An 18559-nucleotide genomic window follows, 5' to 3' on the forward strand; every position below is an offset into this window, starting at 1 on the left:
AGCCAAGAGAAGTATTACCCACTTACAGATGAGGAAACTAAGGCTCAATGAAGTTTTAGAGCTCATAAGAGGCCAAGCCAGATTTCCAAGGTCACTCATTTTCCTCCAAGTCCTGTGCTCTTACATATACCACATGGTGAGCAATCAATGACTTAGGGTATTGCCAATCCTCAAAAGGGCAACTCAAGAGAGAGGGCACATTATAATACCAGAGCTCTATTTTCTGCTTTGCTCTCAAATATATGCGCTGCCTCGAATAATTCCTCCCAAAAAAGGTGTGAGTGTGTAAACAGACAGACCTATAGATAAAGCACATATGGCAAACTGTTAACTAGTGGATCTAAGTGAATAGTTTACAGATGTTCATTGTACTATTTCTTGCAACTTTCCTCTAAGTTTGAAAATTTTCAATATACGAAGTTTGAGAGAAAAAAACTACCTGCTGTCTTTGTCTGTTCTTTCATTTATGAGAGGAATCCATCGACTTGTTACCTAAAATGAAAATTAACAAGAAGTAAGCCACGATGAGGATCTTCTTTGAAAAATACTCTACCTTGACCCCTAAAATTCTAAATTGAGGATCAATTTTAAAAGTGCCCCCACTGAAATTTAACAAAATATAGTGAAAAAATGTCATACATTCATACCTTATCAATAGAATGCTTGTTGTTAACAGCATAAACTATGCAGATAACGTTAGCCTACAAGAAAAATTAACAAATTGATGTCATTTTAAAATAACACAAAAGTAGCATTTAATTACCAACTAGCTAATATATTTGGGCCAAAGAAAGAACAAAATTGGAAAACTAAAACACTTAGCATGCCTCTAAGAGGAAAAGGTTCCAAAGGATTTACAGCAAAAATACATTCTCAAAGTCAGCAGTAACAATAAAGAACTGAAAAAGTCCTCTTGGTAAGTGAGAGAATGAAATGGTAGATACAGAATCATCACTGCTTTCCCACAAGAAAACCTAGAACTATTTTTTTTTAACTTACCTGTGATATTTCTTGATGAAGTTGTTCATCACTCTGTTCTGCTTCTACAAATGACAAAGTCAAAAATTTCTTTTCATATTTTAAACACTTTCATAAAAACAAATGGCCAAGCTAAAATCCATATGACACCCATCTAACATCCCACAAAACATCCCTCACCCCTCATGTCATTTACATGGTGTAGTGCCAGACAAGTGGCAAAGACAAGGGCAAGCCAGAGAAAACAGAGTTGAACTATGATAAGGAAGCTGGCTGGCACTGAGAGACAAGTCTACATGAAGATAACTCAGGCAAGGAAGAGCAGAAGGCATTGTGTGATAAATCTGGGCCGGCATCTGATCTAGAGTTGAGAAGGGACTGGGAAAAGAGATCAGAAACCCAAGTGAGAGTCAGAAGCCCAAAGAGTCTATACACACAGGGTCAAAAAGCCAGGTGAGAATCTGGGCAATATAAGCTTAAGATCTAGACAGCAGATAGAAGTAATCTTAACCAGGCCTCAGAAGCAAAACTGGACCATGATAATGAGTCAAGAATTCCCTGGGGACTTCCCTGGTGGTCCACTGAGTAAGAGTCAGCACTCCCAATGCAGGGGGCCCAGGTTCGATCCCTGGATGGGGAACTAGATCCCACATGCATGCCCCAACTAAGAGTTCACGTGCCGCAACTAAGAAGCCCTCATGCCTCAACTAAAAGATCCCAAGTGCCACAACTAAGATCCCAAGTGCCACAACTAAGACCCGGAGCAGCCAAAATAAATTAAAAAAAAAAAAAAATTCCCTCACTGGCCCATATCTCTGGCTAGAACGGATCTCAATGGGTGGATATGCCTATAATCCCACAGGTGCAGGGGATAGGTGCAACATATAGCTAGAATGGAGAAGTAAACAAATGAAGACCAAAGCAATTATTGACATATTAATTTAGATCACTTTACGTTAACTGTTTCCCCCCAAAATGCATGTTATTTCTGACATACAAACTAATATCACAAATGAGTACATGGTATTTCAATTTATGCTAAAAAATTGGCCATATTTTAAATATCTTCTCAAATGTTGAGTAATCAACGTGTTAAGGCCTCAATTCTAATACTAAAGTGAATCTAAGTATGTGGCTACACATATTGAAAAAGAATAATTCTGTAAATAAAGCTAGTTATGAGACTGATTGTAGCAGAAAACATCCAACTCCCCTCAGCTTCTAGTACAGTGCTGTCCAACAGAAATATGATACAAGCCATACATGAAATTTTTAATTTTCTAGTAGTCACCTTAAACAAAGTAAAAAGGAACAGGTAAAATGACTTTTTAATTTAACCCAAAATAACAAAAATATTAAAATTTCAATATGTAATCAATAGAAAAATTATTAATGAGATATCGTATATTCCTTTTTTCATTTTCTAAATCCACTTATATTTTATACTTAGAGCACATTTCAATTTAGACCAGACACATTTTAAGTGTTCAACAGTCATATGTATCAGACTGCAAAGTATTTCACTTTTGGAATATATGGAATACCAGCTCAGCAAAACAAAGTATTACTAATGTAGTTATATCCATTTTAAAAAATAGATTTCATTTTTTAGAGCAGTTTTAGGTTCACAGCAAAACTGAGTGGAAGGTACAGAGATTTCCCATATACCTCCTGCCTTCATATATAGCTTCCCCCAGTATCAACATCTCTCATCAGAGTGGTACACCTGTTACAACTTCCCTTTCTTTCCAAAAGAAGTCCCAGAACAAAGTAAAATAATTTAATGACTAAAAAGTAAAGTAGTAGTGTGTAGAAAAACTTTACATTATTAAAGGCAATATAGATGTGCTTCCATTATCATATACTGTAAGCAAGATGATAACTGTTTTAGCTTTTTTTTTTTTAAGGACAAAGTCTGACAAATTAAAAAACAAATTTAGAACTCAAAAATTTTTCAAATTAGAACGCTTTCTACATCATCAGAGCATGCCTGAATGTCTGATAACAAAATTAACACAGAACTTCTCTCTGCAAACATGCAAATTCAAGGAGGGTATCATTTGTCTGGTCATTTGCCATCCCTCCTTCTTTTTCGTTATTACAGAATCCAACTTGGTAAATTAGGGACAGAGAACTGCTTTTCGTGGGGTGTGGGGTAACACAAAAATAGTAAATGATCATTTACTGCTAGAGAAAAGGAACACCCCTCTTAAAACATTTTTTAAAGCTCATTTAAGTACCTTTTTAAGGACTATTAAATTAACTCTACAGCTTCACCTACAAGAAGACATTCACTACCTGAGTAATCTACAATGTGCGTTGGAACTCTCTCAGGGGTGACGTCAGCTGGAATGGTGATTTCTTCTGCCCGGGGAGGAACCTTCGTTTGCAAACAAATATAAAAAAGGAAAAACCTTTGAATATTATCAATCAAACTTGTTAACAGATTATGTAAATTTATCCATATATTAGCCCCTTTTGCCAATACTTATCTTTACAAGTATTTATTGTACTTTTAAATGCTTATTTTTATGCTTTACCACAGATGCAAATATATATGAAAACCATATGATAAAACACGTTTTTAAAAAAAACATGCACATTTATACCTATGTGGGCACAGGACATATTAAGGATACTTCAGCTCCTAAATTAATTTGGTGTTTAAAAATTAGATTTTTTAAATGTAGTTTTCATTCTATTTTGTTGAAGGCTTAAGATACTCTGCAAATGAAGACCTATGTTAATCTAAAATAATCCTCAAATAAATTAATAAATTATCAAAATCATTTCTTCTAGAAGATAACTGGCTACACAAGCCTTATGCTTAATGACCCTATTACTTAGAAAAACTCCTTATCCACGCCCAAAAGGACTATGCTAAAATGACAATTCTGGACTTCCTTGGTGGTGCAGTGGTTAAGAATCCGCCTGCCAATGCAGGGGACACAGGTTCAAGCCTTGGTCTGGGAAGATCCCACATGCCATGGAACAACTTAGCCCGTGCACCACAACTACTGAGCCTGAGCTCTAGAACCCGTTAGCCACAACTACTGAGCCTGTGTGCCACAACTGCTGAAGCCCGCGTGCCTAGAGCCTGTGCTCCACAACAAGAGAAGCCACCACAATGAGAAACCCGCGCATCACAACAAAGAGTAGCCCCCATTGGCCGCAACTAGAGAAAAGCCTGCGCGCAGCAACAAAGACCCAACACAGCCAAAAATATAAATAAATAAATAAATAAATAAACTTATAAAAGAATTAAAGAAAAAATAAAAACAAAATAAATAAAATAAAAAGACAATTTAAACTATCATAGAAAACTTTTAGGTATTATAACCTGAGTGATCCTAATTAACGTTACTGATTCCACACACCACATATGAAAGTACACTCCATTTTACAAATTAAGCTATGATTTATTTAACTATCTTATTTAAGAGAAAAAAAAAGCAAAAGAAACAATGAGTGGGACTTCCCTGGTGGCGCAGTGGTTAAGAATCCGCCTGCCAGTGCAGGGGACACAGGTTCGAGCCCTGATCTGGGAAGATCCCACATGCCGTGGAGCAACTAAGCCCATGTGCTGCAACTACTGAACCTACGCTCTAGAGCCCGCGAGCCACAACTACTGAGCCCGAGTTCCACAACTACTGAAGCCTGCGTGCCTAGAGCCCATGCTCTGAAACCAGAGAAGCCACCCAATGAGAAGCCCGCGAACCGCAATGAAGAGTAGCCCCCGCTCGCCACAACCAAAGAAAGCCCGCACACAGCAACAAAGACCCAAGGCAGCCAAAAATAAAAATAAATTAAAAAAAAAAAAAGTAAACAATGAGTGGTCACATGGCAGTTGTAATTTTTGAAATAACTACCACGTAATACATCAAATTCCTCTCTAAACAGCAAAATTGAACAGATATTCCTAATTAAACAAGAGTAAAGAAATGATAAATGTAAACCGTGGCACTAATAATACCTACCATGTGAAGAAAGAAAATAAAAAGAAATAATTTTCATCCCTTCTGCATTGATCCCATTCCTCATAACAATATCTTAACGTTACATAAGGCCTTAGCCAACAGTCCCCCATACTGGAACTTCCAAAATGTAATAAATAAATACATTGCCAGCAATAACAAAACCACCTAACTTTTGGCGGCACTCTATTATTACTAAGCTTATCTCATTTGAGATCCATAACAATCCTTTGAGGTAGGCAAAGGTGGAATGAATTAGATTTTTTATTTGTAAAATGATGCAGGTGGATAATATTTGAGGTTTTCAAATATGTGTGTCAGAATTCTAGTGGTTCTAATGCCTCAAAGACTGGGGAGTGTCAGATGGAAGGCAAGCGGGGAGCCAGACCTTTTACCCTTACTTCAACTAAAGGAATACTCCATCTGTTCTATATTTTGGGCTTATGAAAAACATTAAGAGAGGATGATACAGCTTAGATATCTCTAACATCCCTTTCAGCTCCCATTTTACAGATGAGACAACTAAGGCACAAGATGACAAATGTCCTAGCCAAGATCAAAAGTAAGAAACACAAAGGCCTTACTTAGTGAACTCAGAACTAGTTTGACTCTTTCTCCTACACTATATTTCAAAGATGTCTTGTAAAAACTACCACAAGCCTTTCTAAAAGTCATAACTATCAGAAAGAAACCACATGCAAAAATATATTCTATTTAACTCAATTTTGATAAAATTTAAAAAATTTTAAATATAGTTAAGAAATCAAAATGTTTACCTCTTCTGGGAATTCTTCACTGACCAGAGACATAATCAGTGATGTCTTCCCAACTCTAGCTGTGAAAAGAAAGAATTACTTTAATAAAGTATTTAGATTCTACATAACCTCAAATTTAGCAACCACACGGGGAAGTCTGTTATTTGTTACCTAAAATCAGAGGCATCCAAATTAGCATGTTTTAGTACAATACTTAAATTATATCTTTTTCTTCTGCTTAGTAAAGTTACACATATTCATTGTTTAAAACAAAAAATTACCAAAATATATAAAAGTAAAAATCTCCCATAGTATCCCCCATTGTTTAACATATGTAGTCTCCCAGATTTTCCTACACTTATATTTAACATAATAATAATTTACCACAGTAGAATCAGAGTATTTATACTATTTTGCAATCTTCCTTTATCACTTAATTATGTATTTGGACAGTATTCCACGTCAATATTTTTAAATCTCCTGGGACGGGGAAAGGGAAGGTTATTATTTAATAAATATAGCATTTTCGTTGAGGATGAAGAAAAAGTTTTAGATGTAGAAAGTGGTGATGGTTATACAACACTGTGAACACATTTAATGCCCTGAACTGTACACTTACAAAAGGTTAAAATGTTTAACATTGTCTTGTATAGTTTATCACAATTTTTAAAAATAGCAATAGTGCACTTTATATTAACATTTAAAAAGCTTCCTACATTATTTTTGATAGCTGTATAAGAATCCATTGTATGATGTCATAATTTATTAACGTAATTTCCTAACAATGAACAGTATTCAGATTTTCACTTTTATAAACAATGGTGCAATGAGTATTTTTACAGGATAAATTCCTAGAAGTGGAACTCAAGTTAGCATGCATGATCTTTTTTGTTTTAATAGACATTGTTAAATTAGCTCCAAAAAAGAATAAACTAATTTACATCCTCACCAATAGAAGAGCAGAGTGCCTATTTCTTTATATTTTTACCTCATTTCTTTTTTAGGGTATCATATTTAAAGGGTTAGTAAGAGCAAAGATACTTTCCTGTTACATTTTCTAACCTAGAAATTTTTTTTAATGCACAAACTTAAATTCTTAATCTTCTTGCTAAAAATTGACTTTCATTCCCATCATTTTCTGATAATATAATTACTATTGCTAGATATTCAAATGCTTATCAACTAAATCCTCTTGTGATGCTAGAGGAAAACAGTCCACCTGCCTGTTAATCTCTGCCGTAATAGAAAATTATAGATTTCAAAAGTCAAGTCTAGGGTTTCCCTGGTGGCGCAGTGGTTGAGAGTCCGCCTGCCGATGCAGGAGACACGGGTTCGTGCCCCGGTCCGGGAAGATCCCACATGCTGCGGAGTGGCTGGGCCCATGAGCCATGGCCGCTGAGCCTGTGCGTCCGGAGCCTGTGCTCCGCAACGGGAGAGGCCACATCAGTGAGAGGCCCGCGTACCGCAAAAAAAAAAAAAAAAAAAAAAGTCAAGTCTAAATATAAAAGAACTGGAAAATGTTAAAGTTAAGGAAAGTCACATTCCTTTTCTAAATGACTAAAAGAAAGGGTGACTAAAAATACCAGTCAAAGGACTTCCCTGGTGGCGCAGTGGTTACGAATCCGCCTGCCAATGCAGGGGACACGGGTTTGAGCGCTGGTCCGGGAAGATCCCACATGCTGCAGAGCAACTAAGCCTGTGTGCCACAACTACTGAGCCTGTGCGCTAGAGCTCGCGAGCCACAACTACTGAGCCCGCATGCCACAACTACTGAAGTCCACGCACCTAGAGCCCGTGCTCTGCAACAAGAGAAGCCACCGCAATGAGAAGCCCGTGCACTGCAACGAAGAGTAGCCCCCGCTTGCCGCAACTAGAGAAAGAAAGCCTGAGCGCAGCAACGAAGACCCAACATAGCCAAAAAATAAATAAATAAATTTATTAAAAAAAAATACAAGTCAAGTCTCTGGAAAAATGATGACTGGCTAGAAAAGAGAGCACTGGTCAAAACAACTTAGAGGGTGTGCTGCAAACAAGCGGGTGCTGCAGATGGAGGGCAGATCAGATGGTTAACAGGTGTCTTCTAGCTCTGACTTCTTCAATCTTTACAATTTACATGTGTAAGAAGGCTTGGGCCTTCTTCAAGTGGCTGACAATAACATAACATCTCCCTGAGTCACAGAATCAGGAGCCCATCATCACAGAACTGCTATAACCTAGTTATTGAAGGCAGCTTATCCAGCTCCCCACAAAAATTTTAGATGAAGAGCTAAGGGACCCAGCCACAGTGATTTTCTCATGGTCTCACTAAGAGAATAACCCATCTCCTGATAGCTAAGCACTATTCTTTCTCTTTCTTATGCCAGACATTAACAATTATTGTTAACACAAGTTAGTAATACAGAAAAGGAATGGTGACCACAAAAGTCAGGAAGCACCCCATACACAAATACTGCGTAAGTTAATTAAAATATTCAGATTCATTGGTGACTAATCCAGCAACTCTGGCTCAATTTTTTTTTAAACTTATATTCAGAAAATTTCAGACTTACAGAAAAATTGCAAAAATAATTCAAAGGAGTCAGGTCTATCCTTCAATCAAATTCCCCACACGTTGAACAACACAGGTGTGAACTGTGCGGGTCCACTTTGACACAGATTTTGTTTTTTCAATTGCAAATACTACACAATCTGCAGATCTTTGATGTGGAATCACAGATACAGAAGAACACAGTAAACAGTGGGCCAGCTATAAGTTATACAGAGATTTTCAACTGCACAGAAGGTCAGTACCCCTAACCCCTGCTTTGTTCAAAGGTCAAATGTAGTTACCTTAAAATGGGCCAAGCCACCGTCCTCTTATTCCAGATACTTAAAACAACAAACCTTTTAGAAGATCCAATGCCTGTACAATACCTGTGACCTTTGACCTTCTGGGCCTTTCTGGCCCTAGGAGAGATGTCTGCTTTTTCCCTGGTTATCTCCAAAATCCTACAACTATCACCAGCACAGATGTTCCCAGAAACTTTTCCATTTCTGAAGAACTCTCCTGGATATCTTATACAGCTGACCCTTGAACAATGAGGGGGTTAGGAGTGCTAACACACGCACAGTTGAAAATAGTGTTACTTATAGTCGGCCTTCTGTATCAGTGATTCATCTGTATCCTCATCCCTGGATTCAAGCAACTGCGGATTGTGTAGTACTGTAGTATTTACTATTGAAAAAGATCAGCAGATAAGTGGACCTGCAAAGTTCCAACCCATGTTGTTCAAAGGTCAACTGTACCTGTCTACAATGTTATCCTTGATCTACTAAGTTAGGAATGGGAAAAAATGAATCAGATACTCAATAATCAGATACTCAATAATCAGATACTGATAATCCCCTTTTTAGAATTACCTTTTAAAAATTTTATTTGTATCCTACCACTCAAAGGCCCTCATCAGTTTCAGAAGAAACCTACCTACCTTTGAATCCTTAACTCAAAATGTTAAACAAAATCTTCAAAATTAAATCAATCAACAATATCAAAAAGCCTATTAGTTTCCAAGACAGCAAAGGACTTGTTTCTCCTTAATCACCATCACTCAGGATCCCTTAGCAAAATGCAGGTCTTCAACAGGTGTTCTGTGTTACCTTTAAAGTTCCCCCTCACCGTAATCTTTAAAATGCATCCATTCTTCCTCATCTCTCTTCTTAAAACTCATTACGACAACCCTTTTCTTGGTCATAGTCCCTTTTCTGCTTTTCTCATGGACCCTCTGTATCCCCAGTGATATTTTCAGAAGAGAAAACCAACGTTCTGAGGAAATCTAGATTTCTCCACAGCTCAGCTCCTCACGGCAGTTCTGGCTACCTGCAGCAACTCCTGCCAAAGCACAGACCTGTCACCATGTCCATTCCAACAGGGCAGGCCTCAGAGACAGGAAAGGAAATGGCTTGGAGACGAGGCACTGTAAAGACGGCAACAATTAAAGAGTTTTACTTATGCTTGATCATACAGACTTACAAGACAGCAATACCAAAGAGTGGGGATAATTAATTTATTTGTATGATACTACCTTTCAAAGTGTGACATTTCTACTCATTCGTATCCTGCCTCATTTGTTAAAGAATCTGAGGCAATTTAGCACTCACTACAATAAAACAATCCCATGTAGTTTCTGAAGTAATTGTATAAAAAAAGGTCTTTTAAAAAATCAAAGAACATGAATCTCTCCCACATAAAAATCCAAGAGTGATTTCCTTTTTTAAAACAAGTTCAAAATTAGAGCAAGAGAGAGAGATTACAGTGAATTTGGGAAAAAATGAATGAGCATGTTTTCATTAGTACCATTTTGGGTTTCCTTTTGGAAGAGCAGTGAAATGACAGCTGCTTTAACTAATAAAGGATTATACAGATGTGATTGAGTTTCAAAATGCTTTGGTGAGGAACTTCCCTGGTGGCTCTGTGGTTAAGAATCTACCTGCCAATGCAGGGGACACGGGTTCGAGCCCTGGTCCGGGAAGATCCCACATGCCGTGGAGCAACTAAGCCCGTGCGCCACAACTACTGAGCCTGCGCTCTAGAGCTCGTGAGCCACAACTACTGAGCCTACGTGCTGCAACTACTGAAGCCCACGCACCCAGAGCCCATGCTCTGCAACAAGAGAAGCCACCGCAATAAGAAGCCCGCGCACTGCAACGAAGAATAGCCCCCTGCTCACCGCAACTAGAGAAAGCCCACGCGCAGCAAGGAAGACCCAACAGATCCAAAAATAAAAAAATAAATAAATAAATAAAAACATTTAACCAAAAAACAAAAAAATGCTTTGGTGAATCTAAAGTAGGGCTTTTTTGCTTCTCTTAAGGCCTACCCACCTAACCTTGAGTGAGACTATCAAAGAAATAATGAAGCAGCAAGTTTAAAATTAAAGTTAAAATAGGCCACTTTCAAGCTAATTTTAATTGAGAAAATAAGTGAATGTCTTGAAGGAAAAAATTTTAGAATATTAAAATTTTAAGACTCTTTAAATAAGCCTATAATCAAAAAGGTTCCTTATGGGAATCCCCTGGCAGTCCAGTGGTTAGGACTCCACGCTTTCACTGCCGAGGGCTCAGGTTCGATCCCTGGTCAGGGAACTAAGATCCTGAAACCCACGCAGCACAGCCAAAAAAAAATCCCTTATGACAATGGCAGATGAGTATAAACGTTGCATATTTTTAACTACTCCAGAAAATAGAAATTATTTCCATAAAGGAACATATGCCAAGCTCTTCTCTAATTATTGTACCAATTAAATTTTATATTTAATATAATATATACTATAAATATTTTATATAGTACAATTTTATGATAAATATAATTAAATATAATAATTATATATAATATAAACATTTTAATATAAATATTAATATGGAGGACAAAAAAATTATCCTTTGTTAGCCAGACATCTGATGGTCTCTATTTCCTCTATTTTGCCTGAGAAATATTAAAGTGATCTATAAAAATTAAAAGCATGGCCACAATTATCCCCAAGGACAGAAGGCCTTCTGATTCAGTTCAACACAACATGCTACAGTTCTGTCTGAAACCCCATGCTTCTAAGTAGGTCATTCATGGGAAGCATAATTCATCATTATAGAACAAATTATCTAGATTTATCCCAGCTAAAAATTTGTCTTTTCATCACATCTTTTGAACATCTACTTCTAAATGACAGCAAATTCTTAATATTCTGAAGTGGAAGTAATATTCCCTGGTTCCAATTGCCATCCTACCAGCCATATTGACTATTTTTCTTGATAACAAACACCCCATGCTTCAAGTAGCAAAGGGATCTACCTACTCCTCATTTTTATCTGCTTCTTTATTAAGAAGCCTTGCTGGCTCGTCTTAATTTATTGTAATTAGAATACACAGGGAGGAGGGGAGTAGCTATGAAGTTGTATTTTTAACTGGAAAATTTTAGCATTTGGGGAAATAGCTGAGCATTGTTCCAAAGGAAAATTTCATCAACCATATGCAGACAACGTGGGCTGCAGAAGGACAAATGCTATGGTCTATCCCTCTCCTTCAAACTACATCAACACTAGTGCCCAACTGGTGCCGGCAGAGCAGAAAAGACAGCAGAGAACAGGTCTCAGTACAGATGTAAGGATGATGTAGAAGAGACTCTCTATATGAATAGAATAGGCTATGTAGAATGGACTTTCTACGGCCAATCACCCAGGTACTATCACCCAGGTGATAGTAGGTACCATACTGCGTTGTGTTATCACCAGACACAGTATAATTGAAACTGGAGCAGTTTAATCTTCAAATATCATTCTAACAAAGACCAGAATGGAGAGCAATATGGCTTTAAAAAGATCATAGAAAGTTTTTCTCCAAAATAAATGCTAGCTTATTCCTGAAGTGTCTTTGACTCTTATACCTAAAGAATCTTTCTCTAACTCCTTTAAACCTCCAAGATGGCCTCTGGTGGTTCAAGGAGAAGCTGACCTCTTTTGGCAAGGACTATAATTCCTGGCAGCCAAGACATGAACTAGACATGGCATTGCCATTATAAGTCACTGGTCTACTTCACTGCCACAACACAGGAATCTCCCCAACAAAATAAAGCTAAGAACATGGACAAGAGACTGGATGAATGCTGCCCCTTCAAATCCTAACAATAACCACATCAGACCAGATTTTAAGAAAGGAGAATGATCACATTTTTATGACTAAGAGGAGTGGTTTGGAAAACAAGGAAAGTCTAAATAAACTAAACTAGCTTGAACTCGTTCATTCTTTCAACAACTATTTGAGTGCCTACTTTGTGCCAGGCCTACTCTAGGCCTGGGGAAATGGCAATAAACAAGACCAATCCCCTACAAAGCTTACCTTCTAGCCCAAGTAACAACAGAAAAAAGTGAACAAATATGCAGGGAAGTAGGGATAATGCCTGGGTCAGGGCCCTCTTATAGAGAAAGCAAAGTAAAGGAGAGAGCAGTACAAGAACAAAGCAAGGGCCAGATTGTGAAGGACTCTGCATGACTGCATTAAAAAGTTTAATGGCCTCGGGACTTCCCTGGTGGTCCAGGGGTTAAGACTCTGCACCTCCAGTGCAGGGGGCATGGGTTCGATCCCTGGTTGGGGAACTAAGATCCCGCATGCCTCACCGTGCAGCCAAAAGTTAAAAAAAAAAAAAAAAAAAAAAAAATTGAATGGTCTTTAAGTGAAAGTAGAAATATCAGAGAATTAAATGGGTAACACGATCTGGGATATTTTTTAAAGATGACTCTGTCTGCTACATGGAGAACGGACGAAATTAGAAGCAGGGATACCAGTTAAGGAGATATTACAAAAGCCTAGGCCAGAGCCAACCAAAGTGTGAGCTAGTTTGGCAGAAGTTTCGATGATAAACCAAGCAGTTAGACAAACTGCGTAAGAGATACCGGACTCATTTAAAAAGAGGATAACAGTTCCACTTTCTTAATTAATTTGACCAGAAGACAAATATATCTCAATTTAATTTAAAAACAAGACTTCACTAAAACTAAGACTATCTTGTGTACTTTTTTTTTTTTTGCAGTACGCGGGCCTGCGCCACCAGGGAAGCCCCTATCTTGTGTACTTTTAATGCAGCTACAGGATTTAGATAAAAGGTTAATAAGGCTCATTCCTCATATTATAACAAGGACATCTGTTAAGCATACTAATGCAAATCTAGTTAAATGCAAATTCTGGCCAATGAAATTGACCATGGAAAGTTATAACCTGAAGAACTAAGTTTCATGTGGTTGAATTTTTAAAAATTTTTAATTTTTTGTTTTGTTTAAAGAATGGTAATTAACTTTTAATTTGGCCTGAATAGCATTCAATATGTTCAATAATTAAGGTAAGGTGAAGAAGATACTTAAAATACTTTGGCTTTCTCTGCAAATAAACACCTTAAAATTTATAGACAGCCTAACTTTTCTGATCTAAGCAGTCAACAGACATTCAGCAACCAGTTAGCATTAAAGCCTGGCTGGCTCAGAATCCAAATTCAGGATGGGTCAAGAAAAGATCCATTTCACCTCCAGAGTACAGTATAGGTTAAGCCAACAGAATGTTGAAACTGCTCACAACTGTTTGGGAGCCTCAGTGAATGAAGCTGCTGCTGTGTGGTTCAGGGACGGACACTAACAGCAATAAAATGTACTGAAGTGATTGAGAAAGAACAGGCTTTACAACAACTCCAGAGACGATACTCCTTTTTCTTTTCGCTTCCTATTTCCCTTAGTTAACCATCTTAAAACTACAAATGAATTATTATGACTTCTTCCTTAAAAAGTGGTTTTCCTGAGCTTCCCTGGTGGCACAGTGGTTAAGAATCTGCCTGCCAATGCAAGGTAAACGGGTTCGAGACCTGGTCTGGGAAGATCCCACATGCTGCGGAGCAACTAAGCCCGTGCGTCACAACTACTGAGCCTGCACTCTAGAGTCCGTGAGCCACAACTGCTGAACCCACGTGCCACAACTTCTGAAGCCCACATGCTTAGAGCCCATGCTCCGCAACAAGAGAAGCCACCGCAATGAGAAGCCCGCGCACCGCAAGGAAGAGTAGCTCCCGCTCACAGCAACTAGAGAATGCCCGCGCGCAGCAACGAAGACGCAATGCAGCCAAAAAAAAATAAATAAAATTTTAAAAAGTGGTTTTCCTGATAAATCTGTGTATCAGACCAGTATCAAAATAGTTTTGGTCACACTTATTGTTTACCTAGCATTTAAAGTACTACAACTAGGCTAAGTAGCTGTCAGATGTTTACATTAAATCTCAAAAAGTAATGCTTCAGTCATTTCCCCCCAGAATACAACCCTTTACTATAACTAATTAAAATTATATATTCCAAATAAGTGTAGCTCTTTCTCATATATTTTTAAAATTTATTTTATTAATTTATTTATTTTTGGCTGCGTTGTGTCTTCGCTGCTGCGCACGGGCTTTTCTCCGGTTGCGGTGAGTGGGGGCTACTCTTTGTTGAGGTGCGCAGGCTTCTCGTTGCAGTGGCTTCTCTTGTTGCGGAGCATGGGCTCTAGGCACACAGGCTTCAGTGGTTGTGGCTCGCGAGCTCTAGAGCACAGGCTCAGTAGTTGCGGCACACGGGCTCAACTGCTCCGCGGCACGTGGGATATTCCCGGACCAGGGCTCGAACCGTGTCCCCTGCATTGGCAGGCAGATTCCCAACCACTGCGCCACGAGAGAAGCCCATTTCTCATACTTTTAAATGTGGAAAAAAAAATCACGTATATAAACTTGGCCTAAAGTTTTCGGTATCATCCTCTTTAAGAAAAATGTCTTCCTCAAAAATGAAGGCTTTCTCTTGTGTCAAGTTTCTCCCTATCTAAAAACTCTCACATATACACTCTTACCAATTCTATTATTTGCTTTCAATTCATCAGAATATGGCTTGTAATTTTTCTAACAAATTTTTAAGTCTTTTATGTATTTCAAAATAAGTAATACTGTTAACCTTTTAGCTTAAATGTCCTAAGGCTGACAATATATCTCACATATGTATAGCACTTCAATTCAGATGTTTTACAGACTACTGATTATATATAATTGCTCCCTATATTCAAAACTAAAACCAAAACAAAGAATTTTTGTTTAAAAAAATTTTTTTTATCCATCAGTTTTTTAAGTGGGACATCTACTCACTTTCCCTACCTTGCTCCAAATGCATCAAGAAGAATCATATTCCTGAACTTTGTCAAGGAAGTCCATGCAAAACACAGATTGACACATGTGTTGTTATAAATTAAAACTAAAATTCACAACTGCAAACCAAAAAGTAAACTGTGTCTGGCTAAGCTTACTTCTAAATTCTGATTCTAAAGGAAGATTTCTACAATAGCAGGTGAACAGAGGTTTCTATGAACAGCAAAGAACACTACAGAAGAGGGTAAAAATGTGTTCGCTTCCTTCGTTGGGAGTGCATCACAGTGACCTGGAGGGGCTACTCTAGAATGAAACGGGGTTTAGAATAGAAAGCTTCAAAACAGCAAAGTCAGGTCATTAACTAATGTACTTTTAAAACAAACGGTCCAGTCCTCCCCAGCCCACTTTCTTATTTTAGTCCTACCAATTGAGTCATGTAACTTGAACAATATCAAGAAGTCCCTGCTGTTCTGTCCCCAAGTCAGTGAACAGAAGACATGTCTCCTTTATTACATCTTCAAAAAGTGAAATCTAAGAATCTCTGCGGGGGAGGGGGGGGTCTCACGTGTGCCCGTCATTTTTAAATTAATTACCAAGTAGTTATGAAATAATGTTTTAAAAGATGGGGGAAACTAGGCTTTAGGATAACAATAATTCTCTCAACTTAAGGACCCTCCCCATTTAAGTATTCATTCATTGAGCACTTGTATAACTTGAAGTTGAGAGTAAATTTTTGAGGAAACATCGAGTGTACCTGGAGTTATTCCAATGCAAAGAGCAAATACCGCTTAAAATGCTCCGTGCCTTACAGTCAATGCCTAGAGCGAGGGAACACCGCGAGCGCAAAAACATGCAGACACCTGACCTTGCCCACAAGTCGAACAGTTCTGCACCCCTCCCCCTAGCTTCCCCGGGAGCCAGTTCACGCCATCCCAATTGGTCAGTCTGCCTGTTCCAGCACCTGCCTGGCAGGAACAAGGGAATCTCCACGGAAGACGAAAGGGTCTGAGAGGAGGCGGCCTCGGAAACGCGGAGGCCCGGGAGGAGAGCATTCCAAGAGAAAAAGGAGAGGACCTTCGGAGGGATGAGGCCGGGCGGTCAGAGGCTAATGGCGACACGGCTTGAGGGTGATGACGGGGGGACAGAGGACGGGAGGGCTCAGGAGGGCCCAGGTGAGGTGAGAGATCGAGGGCCGCCTGCGGGCAGCCGAAAGGGAAGAGCGGAGGGGCTGGGAGGCCTGGGGGCGCGGAGGTTGGGCAGTGGGGCGGCAGGGGCTGCGGTGGCCGCGGCCAGTCCCGGCCAGCCCGGGCGCGCGGACTCACGTTCTCCCACCAGAAGGATCCGCACGTCTTTCTTCATGTCTGCGGCTCGCAGGGGCCGGCCTCGGCCCGCACGCATGGAGCGGACTCCTCTCGCCCGGAGCGCCCAGCCCACGGCGCCACTCTCCCCACGCTGCGGGCGCCGCCTGCGAGCCTCTCCCACCGCCCCGCCCGAACCTCGGCCTCCCGGGCCCGCCGCACCACCTCCTCAGCAGCTACCCTGCTCAAGAGCCGGGACAGCGCCTGCTCCGCCTCCTCCGGCTCCGCGAGTCGCGGCGGCGGCGGGGCGACGGGGCGCCGCGAGGGACAAGCGCTTTCGGAACGCGAACGCTCTCTGTCCCGGACCTACGCCCCCGCCGTCAGGTTCGCCGCAGAGCATCGAGCGGGAGTCTCGATGGGATACGCTTTGGGCCGGGAATTTGAGTGGCAGGGTCGCTAGTCTGACCCCATTTCTTTTACGAAATAGCGGCAGGAGAAGTTTTTCGTCCAAGGTCGTATAGCTAGACCTTGGCAGTGTGACTCAGGGCAAGAATATTCTTACCTGACTGACTATAAACTCCAGAAGAGCAGCGACCTGTCCACCTGGTTTTCAGAAGTATTCCCCACCTTATTGGACAAAGCCCTTAGAAAGCCTTCAGAAGTATTCCCCACCTTATTGGACAAAGCCCTTAGAAAGCGCTTGATTGAGTAAAGGATGACTACCTCCCAGAATCGAGTCCTTTCCACTACCAAAGCCCACCACCCTATCTGCTTTTTATCTGTGATGCTTATAAAATACGATTCTAAATAATGAGATTAGTTTCTACACTATCTGTGTAAACAGATTCATTTCTTTGTAACCAAACCAAGTGATTTTCCTCTCTCTGTGTGGTTTACTTTAGGCAGGGTCTTCTGGTACATCTCTTTACATAGGTTTGCCCAGCGCAGTGCCGGACACATAGGTGGCACTGAATAATAGCCTTGTACTAATTTTTCTAACATTGTCTTAATTTCCTCCTGACTCTCTCCATCCTGAGGAATTTGTTGCTATATCTCTCTATATATGCTTATATGTTTGAACAGTGCTTGGCAGACAGTGGGAGATAGATGGACAGATGGTTGGAGAGAGAGAGAGAATAAAGGAGGAAACACTATCTGTGCATAATGTGCCTTTTTTCTATCTTAAGTATTACAAAATGAATTTTTTGTAAGGGAATAAAAGGCACATGTGTATAATACCAATCCCCTTTTCTCCTAGGAGAAGCCTTGTGGTCTGGTGCAGCATTTAACAGCTGCTGACAAACTACATTAGTTTGAATCCAGAGCCCATCACCTGATAGTTAATGTGATCCTGAGTAAGTTCTTTTACTTCTCCAAGCCCGCCCCTTCTTCTGTAACATGGCAATAATGATAATAATACCTACCTTCTTAGGTGGTTGTGAAGAATATATAATACATGTCAAGCATTTGTCAGATGCACAGCACTTGCTCTACTGATCTCAGCTGTCATTACTGTTGTAGAGCTCACTGAAAAGTTGAAATCCACAGGTTTTGAAGCAAATTCATTGTTATGTTTATAACAGTATTTCACCATCTAAACTATATGATACCTGTAAGGAGTATAGGGGTGGAAGCCCTTCCAAAAAACACTCTCTCTGTGATATAAGGAGGAAGACAGGAAAGACACACTCCCTGCTCACTGGGAGATAATGAAGTCATATTCCAGGATGGAGGCAAATAAGATGAACTTCAGAAGGCTTGATGGCCTGATCTTTCAGGGGAAAGTATTCCTCAGAATTTTAGTATTACAAAATGTTTGCGTTGGAAAGACCCTTATAGAGCACCTATTCTAATCCCACTATTCTATAGGTAAGACAAGCAAC

General features: G+C 39.7%; 1 protein-coding gene across 7 annotated transcripts in view; it reads right to left on the reverse strand.

Annotated features, from left to right (window-relative positions):
- The window catches only part of RHOT1 (ras homolog family member T1), a 64477-nt gene extending 47509 nt beyond the window's left edge, over positions 1 to 16968 (reverse strand). For 3 of the 7 annotated variants that reach the window (XR_003437944.1, XM_027130311.1, XM_027130314.1), the window contains exons 1-5: positions 5729 to 5787; positions 3277 to 3358; positions 1000 to 1043; positions 648 to 701; positions 440 to 492 (exon numbers count right to left, since the gene is read on the reverse strand). Coding sequence is in view for 6 of the 7 variants with exons in the window: in XM_027130311.1 (XP_026986112.1) it covers positions 440 to 492; positions 648 to 701; positions 1000 to 1043; positions 3277 to 3358; positions 5729 to 5761 (266 nt within the window). In the remaining variant the exon portion in view is untranslated. Of the gene's footprint in view, positions 1 to 439; positions 493 to 647; positions 702 to 999; positions 1044 to 3276; positions 3359 to 5728; positions 5788 to 16700 lie in introns of those variants that run through there. The other 4 variants (XM_027130310.1, XM_027130312.1, XM_027130313.1 and 1 more) reach the window with 4 other exon arrangements.
- Positions 16969 to 18559: the final 1591 nt, after the last annotated feature.

Source organism: Aethalodelphis obliquidens, unplaced genomic scaffold (assembly GCF_003676395.1).
Source record: "Aethalodelphis obliquidens isolate GAN/ISIS:26980383/991018 unplaced genomic scaffold, ASM367639v1 scaffold38, whole genome shotgun sequence".
NCBI classification, from domain to species: Eukaryota; Metazoa; Chordata; class Mammalia; order Artiodactyla; family Delphinidae; genus Aethalodelphis; species Aethalodelphis obliquidens.